This window comes from Alnus glutinosa, chromosome 12, assembly GCF_958979055.1.
Source record: "Alnus glutinosa chromosome 12, dhAlnGlut1.1, whole genome shotgun sequence".
Taxonomy (NCBI): Eukaryota; Viridiplantae; Streptophyta; class Magnoliopsida; order Fagales; family Betulaceae; genus Alnus; species Alnus glutinosa.
The window spans coordinates 2,267,865-2,293,544 of NC_084897.1; the positions used below are offsets into that span (position 1 = coordinate 2,267,865).

General features: G+C 36.6%; 3 protein-coding genes across 6 annotated transcripts; 2 read left to right on the forward strand and 1 right to left on the reverse strand.

The window, feature by feature from the left end:
* Positions 1-1,705: 1,705 nt before the first annotated feature.
* On the forward strand, positions 1,706-7,976 carry LOC133851636 (fumarate hydratase 1, mitochondrial). The gene is made up of 18 exons (XM_062288149.1): positions 1,706-1,903; positions 1,978-2,138; positions 2,228-2,345; positions 2,637-2,786; positions 3,365-3,475; positions 3,683-3,766; positions 4,816-4,914; positions 4,999-5,049; positions 5,140-5,189; positions 5,551-5,632; positions 5,788-5,882; positions 5,960-6,026; positions 6,115-6,165; positions 6,374-6,469; positions 6,904-7,002; positions 7,106-7,135; positions 7,227-7,292; positions 7,631-7,976. The coding sequence occupies exons 2-18, from the start codon at positions 1,990-1,992 to the stop codon at positions 7,715-7,717; spliced, it is 1,485 nt and encodes a 494-aa protein (XP_062144133.1). The 5' UTR covers positions 1,706-1,903; positions 1,978-1,989; the 3' UTR covers positions 7,718-7,976.
* Positions 7,977-8,075: 99 nt separating this feature from the next.
* LOC133851637 (protein EXORDIUM-like 2) lies at positions 8,076-9,067 on the reverse strand. The gene has a single exon (XM_062288150.1). The coding sequence runs from the start codon at positions 9,035-9,037 to the stop codon at positions 8,081-8,083; it is 957 nt and encodes a 318-aa protein (XP_062144134.1). The 5' UTR covers positions 9,038-9,067; the 3' UTR covers positions 8,076-8,080.
* Positions 9,068-16,163: 7,096 nt separating this feature from the next.
* On the forward strand, positions 16,164-25,418 carry LOC133851399 (ATP-dependent RNA helicase DEAH13). 4 transcript variants are annotated; one of them, XM_062287809.1, is made up of 13 exons: positions 16,164-16,404; positions 16,776-16,852; positions 17,078-17,150; positions 17,240-17,314; positions 17,395-17,444; positions 17,545-17,605; positions 17,783-18,148; positions 19,018-19,263; positions 19,368-19,598; positions 20,365-20,478; positions 20,565-21,800; positions 22,367-24,005; positions 24,725-25,418. In XM_062287809.1, exons 2-12 carry the CDS (start codon positions 16,806-16,808, stop codon positions 23,873-23,875), a joined length of 4,008 nt encoding a protein of 1,335 aa, XP_062143793.1. In that variant the 5' UTR covers positions 16,164-16,404; positions 16,776-16,805; the 3' UTR covers positions 23,876-24,005; positions 24,725-25,418. The 4 variants fall into 4 exon arrangements, with proteins under 4 accessions (XP_062143793.1, XP_062143794.1, XP_062143792.1 ...); XM_062287810.1 differs by having other exon boundaries at positions 24,800-25,418; XM_062287808.1 differs by having other exon boundaries at positions 24,856-25,418.
* The last annotated feature ends 262 nt before the right edge of the window (positions 25,419-25,680 follow it).

Genomic DNA, 25,680 nt, shown 5'->3' on the forward strand with positions numbered 1-25,680 from the left:
AACAGATCAACACATGGACACCCCATTGCTATCCTCCTCCGTTCTCTCTAACTTTTTCTTAATCATTAAAAATTTAAAATTAAATTTAAAAAAGAAAAAGAAAAAAAAAAAGGTGTTGCAACCATCTTAACGCCCAAAAGCACACAAAAGGACCCCCCTCAAGTCCAAGACCCATCATGAATCATTTTTGTTGGTATAGTTTTCAGTATAGTGTGAATTATACGTTCTTCACGCTTTCACGATGGGTCTCGCTCCAATTTCTAAATTAGCTTATGAGAGAAAAATATGTTTAATGTATAAAATAACTAGTCTGTGTTTATACCTAGAGTATGAGCCTATTTATAGGCAAAGAGGTAGAGATCAACTTGAATTAAATTTTCTGCTCCTTCTTAACCTCGGAATGCTGTTATAGTTTTACTTGGACTTTGATTCTTTAGTAGACGTAGGATATGATCCCGAAAGATTCGGGATCAAATTTAGACTAGAAGTCATATCCCAATTCTATTGGGAATAGGACTATTGATTGGATTAGACTTGGACTCAGATCATGACTCATACTTCAATTCAACTTAGAGTAGGGCCCTAATATAGATTTCTGAGATAACTGATACTTGAGTTCCAATGACATGTTTGTCCTGGGCCTTGATTGGTTGAGTTGACTCTCAGTTCCAGGTTATCTGCATTCTCAGAACCCAATCAAGATATACCTTTTGTCGCGTATTCTCGGGAATAGCTGTTTGATGTCAATTTCCCGGGATAGGATTTCCTGGGAGTTCTACTATCTCGGCTGTTGCTGTCAATCTTTCTTGGGTCGATTCTGACCCGAAGACCCATAATTCTTTAGATGGGCCGATATGAGTGGAATTATTCTCAACATTTTTTTTTAAAAAAAAAAAAGAAGAAAAGAAGAAGAAGAAGAGAGAGTTCAAGTCGATTGAGATGACCATGATGCCACCAAATAGCCCATTCCATAACATAATGGTCAGTTGAATCCTCTAAAGTTCTAAACCCTATAAAATAAGAGTTTTCGGTTCTCTAAAATAAAATATTAACAAATAATTAAAACACAAAACACTTTTAAAATTAAAAAATAATTTTCACATTTATATCACATCAAATATTTTTTCAAATAAAAACATGTGAATAATGTCTTATTTTAATTTTAGTATAGTAACACTAGAAATCACATTTTTTATTTCATAATTATTTCATAATATGGATGTGGCAATTCTAATTAACTTTTAAAATAATTCATTTAAAAAAAAAATTCAATAGACTGAAACATTGGGAATAATTATGAAATATAAATGTAATTTCTAACATTACTAAATTTTTGAAGTTGACACAAATCAAACTTAATGCTATGTTGTTTCGATATAAAATGTTTTAGTTAGAAAATAGTTTTAACGAAATTATTTTTCAAAAAAAAAATTTGACATTTGACTCGTACGGAAAATGGCCGATGACTTCCGACAACCTTCGATGATGGTCTATTGGCGATTTGACGAAGGTATGTGCAAGTTGAAAATGAGAATATCTAAGTCAAAAAATTATTTACCGAATTTAAAAATGGAAACAATTTTTTGAAAGTAATTTATTTTTTTTATTTTTTTATCAAATCGAAAATATTTTCATTTCTATCATTATTTTTGGATCACACCAAATACAAGCAATTTATTTCTCGTCAGTTTTTTTTGTTTAGAATTTTCGTCATCATAGTCTTCCAGGCGGCCAAGCGGTCGCCTAAACCCCAATAAAGTACCACTACGTTCCAAGAGAATCCCACTACTCCGGCGTCACGTGCTCTGCACCACTCTCCCCAATATCTTTCTTTCTTCAATCAGACCTAACCCTCCAATCCTCCGACCCTCACTCCGATCAAGAAGCTCATCTTTTTCCTCAGGTCCCCCCCCTCTCTCTATCTACACACATATATTTGTGTTTATGTTGCTGATGATTTGGTGTTTGTGAGGTCAGGTAGGCCGAGAAATGGCGATGTATATTGCGTCGCGGCGATTCTCAGGTGGATCAGCGGTAGGAGCGTTGCGTTATGCTGCTTGTACTTTCTGGAGACCCTATTCGACGTCGTTCAGAGAGGAGAAAGACACTTTCGGTCCAATCCTCGTCCCCTCCGACAAGTCAGTCTCTCTGTTTTTATTGCTTTTGAAAGCAACGCGGGAAGTGCTTCGTTTTGTTTTTGACTAAATTGTTTCCTTGTGCTTTTAAGGTTGTGGGGGGCACAGACGCAGAGATCGTTGCAGAACTTTGACATTGGAGGCGAGCGTGAACGAATGCCCGAACCAATCATTCGTGCCTTTGGCGTCCTTAAGAAATGCGCTGCCAAAGTTGGTTCTTTTCGGTTTTACCCTTTTGCCCATTTCAGATTTTTGCGCCATTGCTTCGTTAAGAAGTTGAAATATTTTTTTTTTAAAAAAAACATAATAATAATGATTTATGTTCAATAGGGTCTTTTTCCTTTAACATTACAGAACTAAAAGAATTGAATTTAAAGTTTTTTTTTGGTTTTACATCTCCAGTTGAATGTTTACATCAACGCTAAAAACATGTTCGTTGTATGTTTTTTTGTTCGTCTGTAGCTTAGGCTTCGTTAAGATGTGCTTGGTATGTTGTTGCAGGTGAACATGGAGTATGGTCTTGACCCGGCCATTGGGAAAGCGATAATGCAAGCTGCCCAAGAAGTAGCGGAGGGAAAACTAAACGATCATTTTCCACTTGTTGTATGGCAAACTGGCAGTGGCACTCAAAGTAACATGAATGCCAATGAGGTTAGTTTCTGTATGTACTTACGTTTTTTTTTTTTAAAAAAAAAAATCTGTTATAGCTTCAGTGTGTGTGCTGCAGGCACCCTATGTTAATTGCTTTCGTAATTTGTTTAAGTACTTTCATCGAGAAAAATTGGTGCCACTGGGTGCTTATTGTTTTACTGTTCATTGGGTAACTGACTAACGGTAACAAAAAAAAAAATAAAAAAAAAAGGAAGAAGAAGAGATGCCCTGGTTGATTTTTTTTTTATATAGATCGTCCCTATCAATGACCATCGTGACAGTGTATTTGATAGTCGGAGAGATATTCTATGTAGGAGATTTGCCATGCCAATGTAGGTAAATATATGCCTGAGTTCAAAACATTTTTGTTAGTGCTCATAAGTTCATGGAGGTGACAAGTGTGGTGTTGTCTATCAATGAGGCATTAGTTTCTCTTCTTTTCAAGCATATACTTTTATGCACAAATTATGCATGCTGTGGGATTACCGGTATTTGGGTGGTAAAGAATTTCTGACTTGTGTTTGATCATCAATATGATTTTTGCTTCTAAATTAGGTTGTAATTATTTACAATTCCAGGTCATTGCAAATAGAGCAGCTGAGATCCTTGGCCATAAGCGTGGTGACAAGTTTGTGCACCCTAATGATCACGTGAACAGATCACAATCTTCTAATGACACCTTCCCTACTGTAAGCCTTTTTGTATCCTTTCATGACCTTGCTTTCTTCTAATCTTATGCATGGTTCATTTTATTTTTTATTTTTTTTAACTGGTTCATTTCCATCACTTGGAAGCAATCAAGACTAATTTCTCCCTATGTCTTATTCCATATTTTTTGTCCAACCAGGTGGTTCTTGCTGCCTTGTGTTAAATAATGTGGTTTTCTTGTTCTCCAGGTAATGCATATTGCAGCTGCAACGGAAATAAATTCAAGAGTAATACCAAAATTGAAACAGTTGCATACTTCACTAAATTCAAAGGTTTGATGATTATTTTGTCCTTTAAAAGTGAATTGAAACATGATGGCCTAATTGGACTTTTTTTTTTCTTCCTGTTCTATGTCATGTATACTTGTTGGATGTTTGATCTTTGGAAATCCCTTACTTTGATTCATACTTATCAAAAAAAAAATCCCTTACTTTGATTCATACACATGGATCGAGCCCTTTGGGCTACATGTGATTCGACTTGGTATTTAAAGTCTTGGTATTTAGCAATATGATGTGAACTTTCCTACATTAGGTGACTTATAGACCATCTTAGTGTGACATACGTATCCTCATTTTATTACTATTGGTTTCAAAAGATGTCTTCTCCATGTCTGTATTCTAAGCATGTATATTTCAATTTTTACATTTATTGATTACCAAGCAATTCATGTGCATTTGCATGTGACTACGTATTCAGTAAGAAACATAACAAGTTTAGTATAGGCTTGAGCTTTTCTGAGATGCTTTTAATTTGTTTTTGCTCGTTATAAAGGCTACGAACCTTACAACGGGATATAGCTTTGTTGGGATTTATTCGAATACCTCTTGGCCAGCTCTCTCTCTCTCTCTCTGTATATTTCAATTTTTACATTTATTGATTACCAAGCAATTCATGTGCATTTTTGCATGTGACTACGTATTCAGTAAGAAACATAACAAGTTTAGTATAGGCTTGAGCTTTTTCTGAGATGCTTTTAATTTGTTTTTGCTCGTTATAAAGGCTACGAACCTAACAACGGGCTATAGCTTTGTTGGGATTTATTCGAATACCTCTTGGCCAGGACATTTCTAGTGCTCTTGTTCTCTAGAGATGGATTTTGATTACTATATATATGTAGATAGATATATGCATGCATACATATATGTTTATATATACATACATGTTTGTGTGTAGTTTTTGTGACAACATTCTAGCATTAAAATCTAGCCCCCCTCCCCCCAAATTTACGTGCTTTTATTATTGTTGCTTCTACCTTTTGAATTGTTTATTGCTTTTGCAATACTACACTATTTCTTATGCTTATCTTGTTTTTTACCAGTCCATTGAATTCAAAGATATTGTAAAAATTGGACGCACTCACACTCAAGATGCCACACCTTTGACTCTTGGGCAAGAGTTTAGTGGCTATTCTACACAAGTAAGATGTGATATCTTTGTTGGAAGGATAGACCATGCTTTATGTTTGTTTGGATGGACTTATCATTGCTTTGTGCTGTTGCAGGTGAAGTATGGAATTGACCGGGTGTTGTGCACTCTACCCCGAATGTATCAGGTTAGCAACACAGATGAAAGTATTGACTCTTTCATTTTTCTTTTCCTCTCCTTTTACATTTCTGATTGATTGGAGATTTTATTTGAGCAGCTTGCACAGGGTGGTACTGCTGTGGGGACTGGATTAAACACAAAGAAAGGGTATGTTATTGCTTTAAGGTTGAAGCAATTTTACCTCTTTTGGTTTCTGTGATGTGTGCTGTTTTAAATATGAGTACCATTGCTTTGTTCTCATTCTTCTGGATTGATTCTGCTCTGTTGTATCAATATTCTAAGGCCTTTCTATAGACAATGCTTTTTTTTTTTTTTTCGTATCATCCCTATTAACACCTTTTCCTTATTATTTTCATAAAACTGTTTTGATGTTTGTTTGGATTTGAGCAGTAATGAACATGAATCCTGTATTGTTTACTTTGAATATTATTCAGAAATAATGCTTCTACACTTAAGTTGTTTTCTTAATGTTTAGTTTGACAGTAGTTGTCGTTTGACCGTAATTTAGGTTTGATGTAAAGATAGCTGCAGCAGTAGCTGAAGAAACAAACTTACCATTCATCACTGCAGAAAACAAATTTGAAGCTTTGGTTAGCTTCTAATCCCCCAACTCCTGCTTATCTTCTTTCATTTTTTATTCTTTTTGTATTGTAAGAATAGATGTTTCATTTATTGAGCAATTGGTACTTTTCATTTTGTTCCCCATAAGACAGAATAGCATGCTCATATATTTGATCTTTGGCAGGCTGCACATGATGCTTTTGTTGAAAGCAGTGGAGCCCTTAACACAATTGCTGCTTCTCTGATGAAGATTGCAAATGACATACGTTTCTTAGGAAGGTTTGTATGCCTAGTATGACCCTTTCATTTTTCTTATAATATTTTCTAAAGGTTTTCACTGTGTTTCTCTTGTACAGCGGTCCACGTTGTGGCCTTGGTGAACTCATTCTACCTGAAAACGAGCCAGGCAGCAGTATTATGCCTGTAAAACCCCCCCGTCTCATTCTCTATATTCGTTTTTTGACTAAAAACCTCAAATCCTTGTCACTTGACTGAGCCTATTCTGTTTCAGGGAAAGGTCAATCCTACTCAGTGTGAAGCTCTCACTATGGTTTGTGCTCAGGTAAGTTTAGTGTCTTGAATTTTGGTTAGTTCAGATTAAATGAGCCACAGGGAGCTTGATAGCAAGCTAGTAGTAAGACATATAGAAATTATAGTCTTTCCTAGTTGTCCTATATAATTCAGTCATGCAGTGCTACTTAATTAATTAAATATCATTTTATAACCTTTCTTGACATCCTTTTCTTTTTCTTTTTTTGAATATCTTTCAGGTTATGGGAAACCATGTGGCCATTACAGTTGGTGGATCGAATGGTCACTTTGAACTTAACGTGTTCAAGCCAATGATTGCAAGTGCTCTTCTACATGTATGTTCTATTGTTATATTATTGTACTGTACTTATTAACAAGTTCAATACAGTTTTAGAATGAGTTCCTTATTGGAGGTGCCTATTGCATCCATTGTTTGGCCATGGTTGTGTAGGAAAAGTCCTATTTTTATCTGACAGTGCTTTGGCCTAGAAGTTAGTTAGCCTGGTGGTTTTGCTTTTGAAATTTTCAAGCTATAACTTGGAAAGAGCTATTTGGGAATTTGGAAAATTTTATAAGAATAAAGTAAAATGTGATGGGACTGCCTAGAATAGTTTTATCCAGATTCCATTTGATATCTATGTTCCTAATCTCATGATATCTTCACGCAAAATTTCATGGCCTGCTATATCACTAATAGGTGCACATTTAAATCTTACTCAACTAATGATTATGTCCTATTCAACTGAAGTTTTTGTTTCCCTACTGACAGTCCCTGAGATTGCTTGGGGATGCATCGGCCTCCTTTGAGAAGAACTGCGTGAGAGGAATTCAAGCTAATAGGGAAAGAATTTCAAAATTGCTGCATGAGGTCAGTTACAGAATATAGAACTTTTAAATATTATACTACATTTTAGATTTCAGTGCTAATGAACGTTTGTTTTTGCTGTGTCGCATTTTGCATTGTGTTGCAGTCACTAATGCTTGTCACATCCTTGAACCCTGTAAGTTTCCACTCTGTTCTGCCTGTGTTCATGTCTATGCTTCCTAATTTTCTATGCTTTGTGATAACTTTTGTTGCTGATTCTATTCCAGAAAATTGGTTACGACAATGCTGCTGCGGTTGCCAAGAAAGCGCACAAGGAGGGAAGTACTCTGAAGGTATAATTCTTTCCCCTTGTCCATGCAATTCTTTACTTTATTCAGTATGTTTGGTCTCTGGTGACACTCATTAAACTTTTGTAATGACCCATCTTTTCTTGATAAGGGTCAAGTATGCTGAGATAAACTGCTTGTAGTAATATCCTCTTCTTTTTAGACATATGAGCGTGTTGTTCGGTTGGAAGGTGCAAGTAACATTACTGAACTATTTTACTCCTAGGAAGGGTGGGTTTGACTTTAGGGAGAAGATAGTCTGTCGTGGAGTGTTTGATTCTGGTATTTATGTTGCAACTTTGGATGGCCCAAATACCAAACTAACCAATATTTTTACTCTGCAGGAAGCTGCATTGAAACTGGGAGTGCTAACCCACGTAGAATTTGATACTCTTGTGGTGCCTGAGAAAATGCTTGGCCCCTCTGACTGACAAGCTTATCAAGACTTTGAAGCTCCTGAGAATTGATTTTAGCATTGGCTGATGTTTCATTTTTGCATCATTTTTTCCTCGATCAGTTGGATCAACAATTCTTGAGGTTTCTCCGTGGCTGGCTTGGGTGTTTTGGGTAGTGACAGTAGCCGTTCATTGGGTAAATAAGGGGAAAAGCCTCCCCCATTTTGTAATTGATTGTATGAGAGAAATCTACACACCATAAATAAAAGAAATGTGATGTAGCATCACTTTATTATTGTCCTTTTTATACTGCCCGTAAAATTTATAGCACATCTATTTGGAAATGCAATAATAATATGCTTCTTTTTTTATTTTCTTTTCTTTTCTTTTTTCATTCCCTTAAAAGGTAACCTTGCACTTCAAGCTCTTCAGGTCCCATATCGCCGGGAGGAGGAATTTCCTGCCATTAGCGCCATAAACATTGTAACTTGCCTTGCTGATTTTGTCCACCATCAAGTTTCCTGGATACCCTGGATAAGCCCCCTCACCAAATATCCCTGGACATGCAGTAACAGCCTCCAGTGGAGCCAAGGGGTCTCCTTGAAAATACCCAGTGTTGAAAGGGTTAGTGGCAGCTCCGGCAAGAACTGTTGCAATGTTAATAACCACGCCATCAGCTCCGACGCCATTGGGTGCCACAAGGGCCGGGCCTGGCGGACCGTAAGCTGGAAGTGAAAAAGGCCATGCACAAAGTCCAGGGCACTGCACCGAGGGGTTTCCTACATGTGCATACACCACCCTACTCCTTGTAGACACCGTGACGCTGCTATGAAAACCACATGATCCCATGCAAAACCTCTCTACTGTCACGTCTCTAGCAGTCAAAACCAAGTATATCCCATTGGAGTCTAATGGTAATGCCCTGGTCTCTATCTTGTTTTTGACATAGTTGGCTATTTGGGCGCGCTTAATGTTCTTGCCTAAAGAATATATATCGCCGATTTGTTTAACAAGCCTAACGATACAGGGAATGGAGTTCCCCGCCTTGTCCGTATATGTCTGGAGAGATTTCCACCATGTTGCGGCAGTGGGTTCTTGGTGGGGGGCTACTCCATTAGAACGACTTAAGGAAGCGAAGAAATCGGTTATGGAGGCTCTGTCCTTTCCAGAGGAGGCTCCATACCATATGAGGTAGATGTTGATGGTCTTTGGTGTGGTTAAGAGAGGACCTCCGTGGTACTGGATTGCGTTGGATGTGGGGGCTAAAGAAGATGTGTTCACTCCATGTGAGGGTGGGGCTAGGGCCAAAGCAAACACAAGGGGAAAGAGCAGAGACTTCCTTAGCATGATGGCCATCTCAAATTTGAAATGTTTGAGAGTTAATGATTGAGTGTCCGTGTTCAATGATCCCAAAAAGGGTTCCTTTTATAGACCTACTTCTACAGTAGATAAACTAGGAGTTTTATTGCATTATTGCCAAAGGGATTACCTAACTTGAGCACCATCTCATGGAAGATCCATAAACCTTTGTGTCATGGTATCATATTCTTTGTTTTAGTTTCCAAAGTGGGTGCTAGTTTTTAATCAAATTCATGGGAATGACAACTCAAAAATAGATTCCCACTGCATACATCTCCAAATAATTTATTTGTCCTTTAATCACAATCGCTCCAACCATATGTGTTGAGCATATATGTGAGTGAAAAACAATCTAAGTTCCACAATGAAAATATATCATAAGAATACATGGTTAATATAATATAATTGGGCTTAAATTCATTAGCTTAAGCTTTTGAATTGAGTGGTATCCAAATACAGAGCCAAAACCAGGGGTCATGACCCTCAGTTTTGAAATTGAATAATGATATTTAGTAGATTATTATACAACTACCATACAATTTAATGACGTAGCCTACGTACTTGAGAGGGTTGTTTGAAGATTACAATAAAGCGGATTGACAATCACGAATTCCTTCGAATCTGATGCAGTGGATTTCAAGTGACTTGTAGTAAATAAGAGTTATGCCTTTTCAGTCTTTTTGATGTCTAACCCGTGAAGTTCATCTGCATGAAATTGATTGACACCTACCCATTTTGCAAATGATTGGATTTAATTTGACTATGCCGATGCCAAACAAAGTTTTCCTCTAAACGGGATCGAAAGAAATTTTCCCCGTTCAATCTATTAAATTTCTCATACTCACGTGAGAATTACATGACTTAAGAACATATGTCAGTTTAATAAACTGAATTGAAAGAATTTTTTCTAATCTAATTTGGAAGAAAATGTTGTTTGCTATGCCGACGTTAAGTATGTATGGTGTGACATAATGAATTGAACTCGTCAAATTGCATGGGCTCCATGTGATTAATGAGTGATAAGTACAGTTAGCTCAGGATTATCAGGCTAAGCAAGATCAACATCAAAAACAGGTTCTTGGAACTTGGCTTTGTATATTGTGTGGAAAGGATAAAGATAACTTGAAACAACTCAATTTGTTCTTTCCTCTCATATTCCACCACAAATGTTGCTGTTTAGGCAACAGTCTTTATTATCCATATATGAAGGGTTGATAGCCAGTGGCTGTGATGACACTGCACCAACCGCTGGATGCTGGCTTTCAAATTGATTTTGATTGGCCGCCATGAGAATTTCCTCTCACAGTCCTGCAGATCAAATGATGATGATTTTTTTTTTTTTTTTTTTTGGTTTTTTTTAAAAGACAAAAAAGCGATTAGAGTAGCTACTCTACCTGCACGTAATTATTAAAATTACTATCCGCTAAGCAATTGCACGAAAAAAAAAGAAAAAGAAAAAAAAAGAAGCCTAAACAACAAGAACTACAAACACTTCCTAAATCATCTATCACTTGCTCACCATGAGGATGATTGTTCATCCATCACTTTCTCACAATAATTCTGTAAGCGGTAGTTGGTTATGATTTATCAGCTACTCTGGTTTTATCATTGTCGGTCAATGGTATCATGTAATGCTAGTTTAGGGTAGGTCTTAGGAGGTAGGACCAACCCAAAAGAAAGAAATTAAAAAATAAAAATAATAAAAGGATAAATAAGAAATTTACTTAAAGGGGATCAAGTGAATTTATTTAAAATGAACACGTTAATTTAATAAATTGAATTAAAAAAAAAAATCAACCCAAATTAAAGAAAAAATGTTAAGAAATCTTTTGTTCTTATCAAGATGCTTTGAGAAGGTCGATGGCTCTACTTTGTAGCTCGATTTGTTTTCTAGAGAAAGCAGAATCTGTTTAAAAAATAAAAATTATATAGGGTGCCATTAATGTTGATGATTGATTGTCTCAAACTTAAAGAACCATGTATCTTCAACTAACAAAAATGTATCTATAAAATAAATGTTATGGGTGGTGGTCTGCAATTATTTTTGTTTTCTTGTGCAAGCTTTAATTTATGTTGTCGGCGAAATTTATACTTAAATCGGATGTATGCTCCGTTTGTTTCGAAATAAAATGTTTTTTTATCGTGAAATATTTTCAACGAAATCATTTTTTAGAAAAAATTATTCATTTGAAAATATTTTTCGATGTTTGATTCTTACGAAAAAATCACCGACGACAAAAAACCAGCAGTGACAAGATTCTGTCGCTGGCCGGCAGGGTACGGCCAGAATTTGGTCCACCGGAAACTTGTAGAAATTTCTAGATTACGGCACCAGCTAGATTCCTACCTGTTTTGCCAGAATTTAGCTTGCCGGATTTCGTCAATCGAATTCCAAAATTAGAGGACCTTCCGCAGTAGATTCAAGCTACCAACAAACTCCAATACCTAGCGGTGACAGATTCCAACAAACGTGCGTGCAAGAATAAAGAGTTAAAAAAAAAATCGTGAATCGTTTTCCCAAAAATTAAAGAGATTTTTATGGTCAAACTGTAAATGATTTTTATTGACCATAGTTTTCGGTTGCACGAAACACCAAAAAATAAAATAAAAAAATTTTCTAAAAAATATTTTACGCCCAAACAAACAGAACAGTAGTCCTTCCTAATGACTCCGTCTCATTTTCTAGCATTCTTAACCTATATCTAATAGAAATTAATCATACTTAACTATGTCCCTAACTCCATAAGGAGAAATGGTCTGTTCTTTACAATTTTAATGAAATTGTATATTAAAAAATTATGTGAATTCAGTACATCAAACGGCTTGAAAAATGCTATATATTAAAAAGGTGGCATATTACCGAAGCAGTCAAAAAGAAAAAATTTCATATTAAAAGGCTTTTTCTTCATTTTTGAATAGACGCTTATTTTTTAGAAAATCAAAAGACAACTTTTGGCTCAAAGCTTTTCTACAATATAAAATACAAGAACGTGATAAAAATATATTTAATTATCATCGATAACATGCCACATTTTCAATAGATAACATTTTTTAAGCCGTTCAATACAAGAAACGACATAAATACATATAATTTTAGAATTTATAATTTCAAGGACATTAATCATAGAAAATATTCTCTTTGAGTATCCTCTGCCACGTACTGAGGGTGCCACACATTCCCAATTACTAATGTGGCACTCCTAGTTTGCATTTAGTGCGAATCCGTCGTACTATACTAAGCCTCATGCTCCTTCTCCTCCCAAAATAAAAATAAATAATAAATAATAATAATAATAATAATAAAAAAGTACTTAGCAATGATTTGATGGGATTTTAAAAAAATGAAGATTTAAAAAAAAAAAAAAAAACTTGGGTTCTAAACGAACAGAGACTGTTTACCCACTGCTCAAGCTCGATCAACTACTTGTATAAAGTAAACTCAAGTTTAGTTTGTTTAATAAATACGTTGGGCTTAAAAAGAAAAAAATTGGTTTATTAAATAAGTACGGCTTGTGTAAGTTTGTATAATTTTATGGTTATTATTATTAACATAACAATGAAAATATTTTAAATATTTAAAAAGACGGGACAAAATATTTTTCTTGGCGTAATAAGGATCCGGCTTATTTGCAGTAGTAAAAACTTCGGCTGTCAAAACAATTGATGGTCCAGATTTAAAAATATTCTCTTTAAAACAAAACGACATCGTGTAATATAGAGATAAATGTTTAAACAAAAAAACACTTTGACACCGTAAACGAGAAGGGAAAAAACCCTTCATTCGGCAACTGTTCCTGTTCTTCCAAACCCATGTCAGTTTGACAACTTCTTCTTCCTCAATTCCAACCTTAAAAACTCTAGCCGTTCATCGCCAACAACATCTTCAACTTCATCTTCCTCTTCCTCGTCCTGCTGATTCAAGACACAAAATGACAACACACACGGCAAGGTGATCTGCACGTATTTCATGCCTTCTCGTTGTGAAGAAACTCATGGAGTCAAGTTAAAGAGCATTTTTTTTTTTTTTTTGCTCGTTTGAATCAGAAAAGACTGCACAAAATGCCTTCTCTTCTTCTTTTTTTACTTTGTTTTTCTTAAGCTCGCCACATGGCTTGCATATGAGAAAGCCCAAATCTTCCAACCACAAAAGAAAAGCCTTTCAAATTTTATCTCTTCAAAGTCTGCAACTTTATCTGATTTGAACTCCCAACGTCAACAGTTCATAGACGATTTTTTCAAATTTATGTGAACAGCTTATATATTCTGAGTGCATCAAACGGCTAGGCAAAGGATGGAGGCCACAGGAAATCTACAATCTTCAAAGAGATGTCTTTCGTCTTTTCGGGAAAAGGGGCTCCATCTATCCGTGTGTGTCTCTCAGTTTGTGTCTCGAATCAGCAGCAGACGAGGAAGAAATTAAAGGATGAAAAGTTGAAGATGCTGTTGGTTTGGAAGAACAGGAACATTAGCCGAAGGGAAGTGTTTCCCCTTCTCCGTTTACCGCGTCAAAGTGTCCTTTTTTTAAAACGTTTGCCTCTATGTTGCACGATGTCGTTTTGTCTTAAAGAGTATACTTTTAAATCTGGACCATCAATCGTTTTAACAGCAGATGTGCTGTCGTTTTTACTACAGCACATAAGCCGAATCGGTGCAATAAATATAACTAGAATTCTTATGGACAAAAGTTTCGATATATCATATATGTGTGCACAGTGCACTGTGCAAGGACGTAACGGGGCTTTGCCCTTCCTTGGTTTTCAATTTTTCTTTATATATATATATATATATATATAAAATTTTAGGCCTAACAATTAGGATTGACCCTCATCAAAATTAGACTTAATTAATCACTCATTCATATTTTTGGTTGCTTTGAATGAAAAATCATAGTTTCGTTCCTATACGTGTGTGCATATATATATATATAGGCTCAAAAATTGAATTGTCCAAATTTATAAATTAGGTCATAAGATATAAGATTTTTTTTTTTTTTTTAAAAAAAAAAAAAAAACTTATTTGGCGATTATATATTATATATGATTTATTATAAATACAATGTTGATAATTTTATTGTATATTAAGTTCATAAATAAATTCTTAATCTATATAGTTAACTCCAACAATATAGTCTTAATAATAGTTAAGTAGCTAATAATTTGAATAGGATTTTTTTTTTAAGTATAAATAATGATGGTATTTACTTTATATTACAAAATAATAAATTAATCAAATAACTCGCAAACAAGTTAGACCTTGTTTGAAAAATAAATAATTTAAGTTTGAACAAAAAGTTTAGTTTCGTTGGCTTTAAGAAACAAAATGAAAAATGTTAGCCATATGTGTGTTCTATGTAGAGGTAGTGTATGCATATATTGACGTGACATCCTCACCTCAACCATTTTTTTTTTAAAAAAAAATTAGTTATTGAGGGGTAGTCAAACAGTTACCTCTCTCCCCCAAACTCCCATGATGGCCGACAATCTTTTTGGGGTAAGGGGGTGGTTAGTTATCCTCGTCGAATCTCTAAGAATGGTTGCATTACCTCTCGACAAGTAAAATTTGGTGGTCTGCGCTACCATCACATGATGGTTGAGGGTGGTGCCGACTACCAAATATGGTATTTTGTTGAGATTTTATTTTATTTATTAACTACCATGACAACTGCCTATTTATTGAATAAGAACTTCATTGTATTGCTATAAGTAATTTGTGGAGGCCGAGCCCTTAAAGTAGTCAATTCCTTTTCTTTTTATGTTTTTCCTTTATTTTTCAGTCAATCCCTTTTCTATTTATGGTTTTCTTTTATTTTTCTCTGATTTTATTTGATAATAACTACGATTCTTACCCTACTTATTGTTGAGTTGCCCGCTTTTTTCTATATTTTTATTTGGTATAGTCATCCCCTCCCCCTTCCTATTATTGGCCGGAGGTGAATTGGCTTAAGGGGAAGAGTTTTTGGCAAATATTTATCCCCAAGGTTTGCTCTTTGAGTTGGAAACAACTTCTTAACATGAGGAATGTGGTAAGGAAGTTTATCAGTTTCAAAAGTAGGGGATGAAAGTCGAATCTCTTTATGGTTTGATAATTGGCATCATTTTGGGCGATTAATTGATAATTATGGTTTTTTGATTGTTTACGACTCTGGGAGTTGCCTTGAAGCTAGAGTGTTGTATGTTATTTGAGAAGGTGATTGGTTTTGGCCTAATGCTAGATCGGATAATGTTGTGGACATATAGAGCAGGCTTTTGGATGTAGCTCTTGGTGGTTCTAATGTGCCTATTTAGAACTCCCGGAGTGGTGTTAACTCTTGTTCTGAAACATGGGAATGTCTTAGGGCTAAGTACTTGGTAATTCCTTGGAGTAATGTGGTCTGGTTCCCCATGGCCATGCCTCGTCATGCTTTTTTGTTGTGACTTGTCTTCAAGAATGCTCTTGTTACTAAGGACATAATGTATTGGGGGTTTGATGGGAATTCTTTGTGTCGTTTTTGCTTCGGGAACCAGGAATGCATTGGATATCTCTTCTTTCACTGCAACTTTAGTAGGAGAATATGGTGTAATCTTATGGTCTCTTGCCTGGTTCCAGATCCATATGTAGACTGGTTGAAAGTTGTAGATTGGAGCATTGGCACTTTGAAAGGAAAAAGTCTGCAAACTTTGTTTAGCTGCTACGGTGTATCACCTTTGGAAACAAAGAAATGATTTGTGTCATGAGAATACTCCTCGGAGGACTGAGGAAGCTATAGTTGCTCAGATTAAATGAGAAGTTAGGGCAATGCTTATGTTCAAGGGGAAGTTCAAGAAGACTCCTCTTAATGTTAGACTTGTTAGGAATCTGTAAACGTTGTTTGTTTGGTAAATTAGTTGATAGTATTGTTTGAGTTGTTTTCTTCCCGTGGGTTGGGAGAGTGTATCCAGTTGTTACTTGAGAGATTGTATTTAGATTGAGTTTGGTTTATAAAAGTTTTTTTTTTTTAAACCGTCCCGGGAAAAAGAGTACCTGTTCTGGAATAGTGCTATCCGTGCACTGGAATAGGAACTCCTACTAAGTGTTGCACCCAAACAGCCTTCTTCCACAAAATAACCCAATCGCACGTCCTTACAAATCACAAAACGAAATTTGCAGCGCTAACGGTTGCTTCCCACGGCTGCACACCGCCACGCTCCTCACTTCGCAGCTCGTCACTGGAGAAGCAGCACTGCAACTCCGCTCAGCCCGTCACCAGCACCCCGGGCAGCATTGCAACACTACACTACCCAACTACCGGAGTAACGCCGTTCAACCACCGCACGCGACGACGGCGATTCATACACGGTTGTTCTAACCGATTCACCCAACTACCGTGAGAACAACGCCCTGCACTGGTAAGTCGCCCACCTTAATCGATCTTTGTTAGGTGACAATATTTACCTTAAAACACTTAGGTTCATAACAATCCTCACCGCCCGAACGAGTGCTCTGATACCAGATGGTAAGAACCGTAGTTCTTATCAACTAAAATCATAGAAAAACGAAAGAAAACAGAAAAAAGAAAAGGGATTAACCACTTCGGGGGGTTCGGCCTCCACAACTTGCTTGTAGCAATTGTCTGAAATTTCTATTCGGTAAGTTAGCCATACGGCATCTACACTTACTATATAGATGAAGATTAATCCTAACCTAGTAAGGAAAGGATTTATTAATCTAATATCTTAATAATAATACTAATTTGAGGGTTCCTAACATTATGTTCCAGTTAAAATTTGGAGACTAATTGGAATTATCAATGCTAAAGAAGAGCAAAATGGAGGTCTGCGGAAAACGTTCATGGAGGTGAGTTATAATTTCGATTGGCTTCAGGTGTTTGATTGCTAAGAAAAAGTATTGCAATTTTTGAGTCTCAAAGCGTGCCTAGCAAAGCTATTTTTGCTTAGTGAAACTGAAACAGGGAAGTGATTGGACTCAACTATAAAAGATTGCCAAATTACGTCAACTTTAAAATATTACCAACTTCTCATGTTTAATAAAATGTTTTTTGTTTATGATTCTGTTTGATAGTTTGGAAGGTTGTGATAGCAATGCACTAATCTTGCCGGATAAGAAAAGGAACAAAAAGAAAGGCATGGATAAGGTATACACAACAAGCTGATTAATTTTTTACTTACATTTTTTAAATTCCCGTGTTGGTTTTATTGAAAGTTTACAATTGCGCTTGTACAGGAACCTGAAATGGTTAAATTAGATAAGAAACAGAAGCTGAGCAAATCTCAGAAAAGAAAGCTGAAGAAGTTGGAGGTGCTTGCGTGTATAATTGTGGCTTCTGTTACATTCTTGTGTATAGTAGATTGAAATTGACTTCATTTTTGGTTGTGCAGGAGGAGAAGGAGAAAGCACTTTTGCTGGCAAAAAGCGTTGAGACCTTGGAGTATGTCATTGTGTTTTCCTGAATTGATTTCTAGTTTAATTTATTTCTATGAGAGAAACTCATGGAATTTTTACAAATGCCTTAAAATCTATACTTTCAGGAAATACAAGCTTCCAGAGGATGCATTTTTGCTTCTGCATTCTTCACGAGATATTGGCCGTGTTAGTATTGTTAAATCAGTTTTATCTTTAATTGTTATGGTGAAACTCTTTTTTGGTGTTTTTTAATCTTAATTTACTATCTTAGTGTAGGCTGAAACTATGAAAAATGCTATTTCTTTAATGTTATAGTGACATCACGTGGAATTGTATTTACTTGATGGTATTATATCAATATAGGCTGAAACCATGAAGGAAAAACGTAGGAGGGCTGTACTAGTTTCTAAGGCTGGATTAGAAGTTCCAGACAGTGACCAGCCTTTTGAGAGAAAGGGTAATGATATGGCTGATGGCGGAACTGAAGCTGAGATGGACAATATTCCCTCAAGTCCAGATTTCGACGAGGATGATTCATTGCAACCAATTATACAAGAAAGAGAAGCCCTGAAGAATGCATCTGATATAGACAAAATTGCTTCAAGGCAGGATTTTAAGAAGGATGATTCGTTGCATCCAATGATACTGGAAAGAGAAACCGCGAAGAATGCGTCTGTTTCTTTTGACTCCTCAAAAGGGGCAGCATGTGGCAATGCAATAAATGGATCCGTATGTCTAATACTGTACTCTTTTCTTTCCACTAGACAACCAAGGCAAAGGACATATGTGTGTCCTAGAGTTTTAGCTAGTGTATATGAACATAGAACTATTCATTCCTATGGACAGTTTCACACAGTTTATGATCTAGTATTGTTTCTTAATATTGAACTTTTCAACTCAGCTCAATCCAACCTAGCCTTGAACCCATCTGATTTGAGTTAGCTCCATGAATCCTTTGTATCAAACATTTGCTTTAAATAATTATATGTGGTATGCCATAGTTATATATCTTTTAGTTTTAGCTTCCATCTTACAATCTTTAGCTTTTCAAAAAGCATGACATATATTATGAATTCTGAACATGTCATATGACACTAAAGGTTACTGCTCTTAATTTATTGTAAAAGGATTTTACCACATCTTGAGCACTTGTAAAACTACCAACAAGCTAATATATGGAGGGCAGAGGTTCAATTATATATGGGGCAGGTAAGAGAAACTAAGGGAGTCTTTGAAAAGAAGTTATCTAATTTTTCGATACTTTAAGATGATAATCTAAATGGAAGTTTAAAAATAATTTATTATTATTATAAAATGTCAATAAAATAAGATATGTTTTGCCATTACAGTTTGTATTGTTTGCATTTTACATCTGATTGTATACCAGAATTCAATCAAGAGGCAATACGTGCAGAGTTATGTATCATTTTTTATGTGAATTATACAATGTCATGTGTAACAGAATATGGGAACTACAATTCTGTCTGTTGACAGTGTCATGTATGACAGAATAATAAGAACTAAAATTCTGTCTGTTTGTTCATTTCTGTATATGTTATTGTTGACTAATAGGAGACTGGGCATTTGGCATGTGACAGGGTAAGGCAGATGAGAGCCAAAAGGTCGATTACAGCAGGACAATCAACCTACAAGGTTTAACTGCACAGGGACCTCTGACTGCCCCAACTGTAGTGCATGTATCTAGGCCAATTGAGGTTCAGAATACAAGGAAGGATCTTCCGATAGTGATGATGGAGCAGGAGATAATGGAAGCTATAAATGACAATACCACTGTTATCATATGTGGAGAGACTGGGTGTGGTAAAACCACTCAAGTTCCTCAGGTGGGTTTTGCTTAATGCTTAATTATTGTATACCGCCTGAATATAAACTAAATTTTCCCCTTGAGTCACTATCCTGACTCTGCATTTTGGTTGACATTGTTCAGTTTCTTTATGAAGCTGGCTTTGGTTCAAGCCAGTCCGGTATTAAAAGAGGCATTATTGGTGTTACTCAACCACGTCGTGTTGCTGTCCTTGCCACTGCCAAGCGAGTGGCATATGAGCTTGGTTTCCATCTTGGTAAAGAGGTTGGGTTTCAAGTTAGGTATGACAAGCGGATTGGAGAGAGTTGCTCAATCAAGTTCATGACTGATGGAATTTTACTACGAGAAGTTCAGGTTTTACTTCCCTGACTATACATTCTTCTTGTAGTTATGAAGTGAACAACCATGCATACAAATGGTCAATTTTGACAATACGTATACATGTTTAGGTTCCTGTACAAGTTGGATAAGTTGATGTGTGTGTGTGTGTATTTCATTGTCTGTTGTGTGTGGGTGTACATGGATATATTAAATTTCTGTTAAAATGTACTTTCATTGTATGTTGGGGCTTCTCAAATATTCAGATTATGTTGGTAGGTTTCTTGCATATGTTGATGGGGTTTAGATTTTTCTCCTTTGTATGGATCCATTGGTTAAGATAGTTTACAAGAAAAAGAAATAAACAGATGAGTGAGAGAATTTTAAGTAATGCTACTAATTGCTATGCTGATAAGGTTTAGACTTTGTGTTCACAGCGGTGATGGCTGATAAGTTGGTAAAATTTTAAGTAATGCTAAGAATTGATTCTTTATTGTAATGGAGTTTTGTTATTTAAATCCTAAGCTTTTACTTTGTTGGGGAAGGATTTTTTTTAGAATTGTAGTATTTGTATGCTTTTCAGCATTATGCATTCGATATTGATAGTTCGGCGTTTGGACTAGGGGCCAAAGCCTCATTTAGTTTGTTTTTCACTATTTAGCTTTATAGATGAATTTCTTCTTTGTGCTCTGGCATCTGTTAGTATGCCATGGTTTGCTTGTGTGTTTTACATCAGGTATGTTCAGTTTAAAATGAGTTGTCCTCTTTTGAACGTAGTTGAGCGCAAACTTTTTTGCTGCAGAATGATTTTTTGTTGAAGCGTTATTCTGTCATAGTTCTCGATGAGGCTCATGAGAGAAGCTTGAACACAGACATACTAATTGGAATGCTTTCACGTATAATTAGAATTCGCCAGGTATACTTACTATTCCACAATCCAAAATCAAATCTAATGGCTCATCTATCTTTTCTCCTTACAGAAGCTCTTGTGCTTGATGACAGGATGAACATGAGAAGCAGCAACAAATTTTGCATTCAGGACAAAGTGTAAGTACAGAAGATATGATATCTCCGTTAAAACTTGTGCTGATGAGTGCCACCTTGCGAGTGGAAGACTTTATTTCTGGGAGAAGGATATTTCATGATCCTCCACCTGTTATAGAAGTTCCCACTAGACAGTATCCGGTGACTGTACACTTCTCAAAGAAAACAGAGATTGTGGATTATATCGGCCAAGCATTTAAAAAGGTTCTGGCAATTCACAAGAGGTTGCCACATGGGGGCATACTTGTCTTTGTCACTGGCCAGAGGGAAGTACAACACTTATGTCGGAAGCTACGTAAAGCTTCAAAGGAGTTGATTATGAAAACATTGAAGGGGAATGCTGGGAATGATGAGACTGCAGTCTCAGAAACTAATTCTGTTGAGGATGGAAATATGGAGATAAATGAAGCATTTGATGTTTATGGGAATTCAGTTGACCAGTATACTGACAGATTCAGCTCTTATGAGGAAGACGAGGGCGATATGGATAAGGAAGATTCGGATGTTTCATACGATTCAGAGACAAAGAGTGAACTAGAAATTGATGTTGATGATGGGGATCCATTGCATCAGACATCCCAAGAGGATGATCGCAATCTTGTAGATGTTTTAGGGGAGGATGGGAGCCTTGCTTCACTAAAGACTGCTTTTGAAGCTTTGGCTGGAAAATCTGCATTAAATTCTATTTCTGATTACAAACAGGCTCTTCCTGTTAGCCCTGAAGGATGCTTAGACCAATCGAATGCTAGCACAGGGAAGAAAAAGGGAGGCGAAAATGATATCTGTGCAGGTAAATTGTATGTTTTGCCTCTTTACGCCAAGCTGTCTGCTGCAGACCAGCTTCGTGTTTTTAAAGAAGTCAAGGAAGGAGAGCGTCTTGTTGTCATTGCCACTAATGTGGCTGAAACCTCTATAACTATCCCTGGCATAAAGTATGTTGTTGATACTGGGAGAGAGAAGGTGAAGACCTACAACTCCTCCAATGGCATGGAAACATACGAAGTACAGTGGATAAGTAAGGCATCGGCTGCTCAACGTGCTGGCAGGGCTGGAAGAACTGGGCCTGGACATTGTTACCGTCTATACTCTTCTGCAGTTTTTAGTAATATACTTATTGACTTTTCTCTTGCTGAAATATCTAAAATGCCTGTTGACGGCATCGTCCTTCTCATGAAATCAATGCGTATTGATAAGGTTGGTTTAATGTGTTTGTCAGTGCTTGATCTACCTTTTTCTAAAATCTTGCCCGACATGTCTTTCTATATCCACATTTGGTCAGATAACATGTGTTGAGGTTTAATTTTGCTGGACAAAAGTAGACCTACACTGGCAAAATCTCGTGTATGAGAATTCAACCTGATGATTTACACAAACATGTTTTTGGGGTGGGGTTTTTATTCTTCCTCTGCTTTTCCCCAACTGTACATAAATTTCATCAATATCATGACTGATTTGTATAATTCGGTCAGATATTGGTGTTGGACTTTGTTGAGTTGTGAATCTTATTTTCTATGCATGACTTATCGCCAGTGTTGTGTTCATGGTTTTGAGCTGCTGCTACTTGGTCCATAGGCAGTAACCACTACTTGTTTCGTTCATATGTAAGCCTTTTCAGTTGATACTGTCACCAAATTAGTATATAGTTTGTGGAAGTTTCGGGTGGTTTAGTAATTCAGGGACTACCTGATCTAACTTCTATTTTTACTTCGAGATTTGGTGATTTGTTTGTTTTGATAATTTGTCTTTTTGTTTTATGCCAGGTTCAAAACTTTCCATTTCCAACTCCTCCCAAGACCACTGCATTGGTTGAAGCAGAGCATTGCTTGAAGGCTCTTGAAGCACTTGATAGCAATGGAAAATTGACACCCTTAGGGAAAGCCATGGCTCGTTTTCCCATGAGTCCACGCCACTCCAGGATGCTCCTTACTGTTATCCAGACTATGAGGATGGTGAAAAGTTACACCCGCTCAGATCTAGTCCTGGGATATGCGGTTGCAGCAGCTGCTGCTTTGAGTTTGTCAAATCCTTTTGTCATGCAGTTTGAAGGAAGTCACGTAAATAAAGATGACTTAGAGCAGGATGAGAAATCTGGTACCCTAGAGAATAAGGATGTCATTGACAAGCAAGAAAAATTGAGGAGAAAGAAACTGAAAGAAACTGCAAGAGTGTCCCGCGCAAAATTTTCTAACCCTAGCAGTGATGCTCTGACAGTAGCATATGCTCTGCAATGTTTTGAACTTTCCGGAAGCCCGGTGGAATTCTGCAATGACAATGCATTGCACTTGAAAACCATGGAGGAAATGTCCAATCTGCGAAGGCAGCTTCTTCAACTGGTTTTTGAAAAAGGCCTTTGTGGTACCGAGCAGGATTACTCATGGACTCATGGAACTCTAGACAATGTTGAACATGCTTGGAAGATGGTTTCCTCCAATAATCCCCCTCTTTTACTGAATGAGGAAGAGCTCTTGGGCCAAGCTATCTGTGCTGGATGGGCAGATAGGATTGCCAAACGCATTAGAGGAGTTTCAGGACTGTCAGAAGGAGACAGAAAAGCACATGCCGTTCGGTATCAAGCTTGCATGGTAAAAGAAACTGTGTTCCTCCATCGTTGGTCATCTGTTTCGCGTTCAGCCCCTGAGTTCTTGGTTTACAGTGAATTGCTACAGACAAAACGACCATACATGCATGGTGTGACAAGTGTGAAATCAGAGTGGCTTGTTAAATATGCCAAGTCTTTGTGCACCTTCTCCTCAGCCCTTACAGATCCCAAACCTTTTTATGAGCCTCAAAATGACCAAGTATTCTGTTACGTCATTCCTACTTTTGGGCCTCATTTATGGGAACTTCCCTTGCATAGTTTGCCAATCACAAATGATGTGCAACGAGTAGCCGTGTTTGCTTATGCATTGCTTGAAGGAAAAGTGTTACCATGCTTAAGATCTGTTCGTAAGCTTATGGCAGCCCCTCCTAGTTGCATTTTGAGGCCTGAGGCGTCAGGTCAAAAAAGGGTCGGAAATCTTTTGACCAAGCTAAAGACCAAATTTATTGATAGCTGCACAATGTTAAGGGAGGTCTGGATGGAGAACCCTATGGAACTGCATTCAGAAATTCTGGGCTGGTTTCAGGAGAGTTTCCACAGGCACTTTGAAGTGCTTTGGTCACAAATGCATAGTGAAATTCTTTTAGAACCTCAAGAACGCTTTCCCAAAAAGGAAAGAGCTAAAAAAAAGCAGTCTTTCTGTGTAAAAGCTGGACTAGAGATATTATGATTATTTATTGTTGGCTGGTACATCTGAAAGAGCTTGACTGAAGTCTGAACTGAGAAAGGGATAGAAGATCTGTACATTCGAGACCTATTGACAAAAACTTCATTGCAGTTGATGATATTAGTGGAGTCAGGTAGTCTTATAAACCCATTTTGTCTTCTTTTAATTCAAATGATTAAAAAAAAGGTAAAAAACTCTGACACTTCCTTAATTGTAAAATTTCTTGCTGTTTACATTGAACTTTGTAGAAAAATAGGCATTCACAAGACAGGTAACTTTTTATGTAACCAAGACTGTCTTTAAGTTTTCATACTTATTTTATTATTTATGCTATGTTGGATTCAGGCTATTATGATGAGTTTTTTTTTTTTTTTTTTGTCAAAAAAATTATATTAGCTGTTTAATTTTGGGCCTTCAATTTTAAAATTTCTGCCTTCTAGTTTAAATCTTGTTATCTGACTTCAAACCAACCCAGGACAAATAGTAAGACTGCTGCTTAGAGACAGTTTCTCATAATGGTTTTTCGTGTAATTTTTTTGGTTTTTGGGTCTATATATGATATGAGGTAATTGAAACTCGATCAGAATTATGGTATCCTATATGTATTTTCTCTGAAGATATCCCTATCTAGTTAATAATTTTTAGAGATTGTTTATATTGTATTTGCTACTTTCTTTGATTTCAGTTCCTTGATGATCATACAAATGATTTCTATGATCCATTTTGTTTGTTAGCTGATTTGTGCTTTTCATGTACCACTGTTGCCTGTGGGGCTTTACAATGTCATCTTCTTCCCCTTGCTTCTAGTGTTGAATTGCATTGACCACATGATATCTTGTCAAACATTTATAGGGTACATATGGACAACTTGTGTATATGGGAGACTAAAAACTTGTTGACACAATTCATGAAATGGAGTCACTGCAGAAAATGTAGGATGGCTAAAAACTAATGCGGCTCTATCTTTTTACATCTTGAAATAGTTTCTCAATGTGCTGGGAATTCGTACTAATTTACATACAATGACGATTGTTGAAGACTAGTTCTCTATTCGGCCCGTCTCAAACAAAATGAGAAGAAAGGAGAGGCATATTGACTGCATTATAAACTTGATGATTCCCACCAAGAATTTGATCTCCGGGTCATGGTAACTAGAGCACTACTAACTGGGTTGCTGAGGCTGGCTATTTGTGGGAGCTTGGACTTCAGTTGAAGCCTTAGAAGCAAGCAAGCACAGGGATTTACTTGATCGATGGAGCCAGTTCGGATCTACCAAAGAAATTTTTTGAGTTAAGAGTGAAGATCCGCATGTCAGCCAGTGTTAGCCAGTTGGGGCTTTTACCCTTTCTTTCTATATTCCAGGGATATAGGCAGCTGAAACATACTGTGGTCTCCTGTTTATCTCTAGATTCACTGAAAAGCTGAGTTTTAGTTAAACTTTGCCATGTTTTTACTGGTGAATTTATCTTGCTTTACGAATGTATATATTGTGGCCATTATAACTTCATTTTGTTTTATCAGTTTGATTCTTTAACTGCATTCTCAACCATTAATGTCTTTTCGCACTTTACAGATGGGGTGGAAGATTCTTGATACTTTATAGCTCTTCTTGTTCAATCATTGGTAAAATGATCGGGATGTCCTGTAATTGGCTACTTGAATTGCAGCCAATTCGGATAGCCCATTGAGAGAGAGAGGGCCATGATGGGTCCATTTGTCTAAATAGGTGAGCTGCTCTACACCTCGAGCTGTGTAGACGCCTGCCAAGATAGGTGGCCTTATCAAACTCTTTTCTTATTTACGAGTTG

Excerpts from the sequence above, each read along its gene's own strand:
- LOC133851636 (XM_062288149.1), top strand. The coding sequence starts at position 1,990 with ATGGCGATGTATATTGCGTCGCGGCGATTCTCAGGTGGATCAGCGGTA. Across the intron at positions 5,050-5,139 it reads CTCTACCCCGAATGTATCAG|CTTGCACAGGGTGGTACTGC; the intron begins GTTAGCAACACA and ends TTATTTGAGCAG. Across the intron at positions 5,883-5,959 it reads GACATACGTTTCTTAGGAAG|CGGTCCACGTTGTGGCCTTG; the intron begins GTTTGTATGCCT and ends TCTCTTGTACAG.
- LOC133851637 (XM_062288150.1), bottom strand. The coding sequence starts at position 9,037 with ATGGCCATCATGCTAAGGAAGTCTCTGCTCTTTCCCCTTGTGTTTGCT.
- LOC133851399 (XM_062287809.1), top strand. The coding sequence starts at position 16,806 with ATGCTAAAGAAGAGCAAAATGGAGGTCTGCGGAAAACGTTCATGGAG. Across the intron at positions 17,445-17,544 it reads AAAAGCGTTGAGACCTTGGA|GAAATACAAGCTTCCAGAGG; the intron begins GTATGTCATTGT and ends CTATACTTTCAG. Across the intron at positions 20,479-20,564 it reads GTATAATTAGAATTCGCCAG|GATGAACATGAGAAGCAGCA; the intron begins GTATACTTACTA and ends GCTTGATGACAG.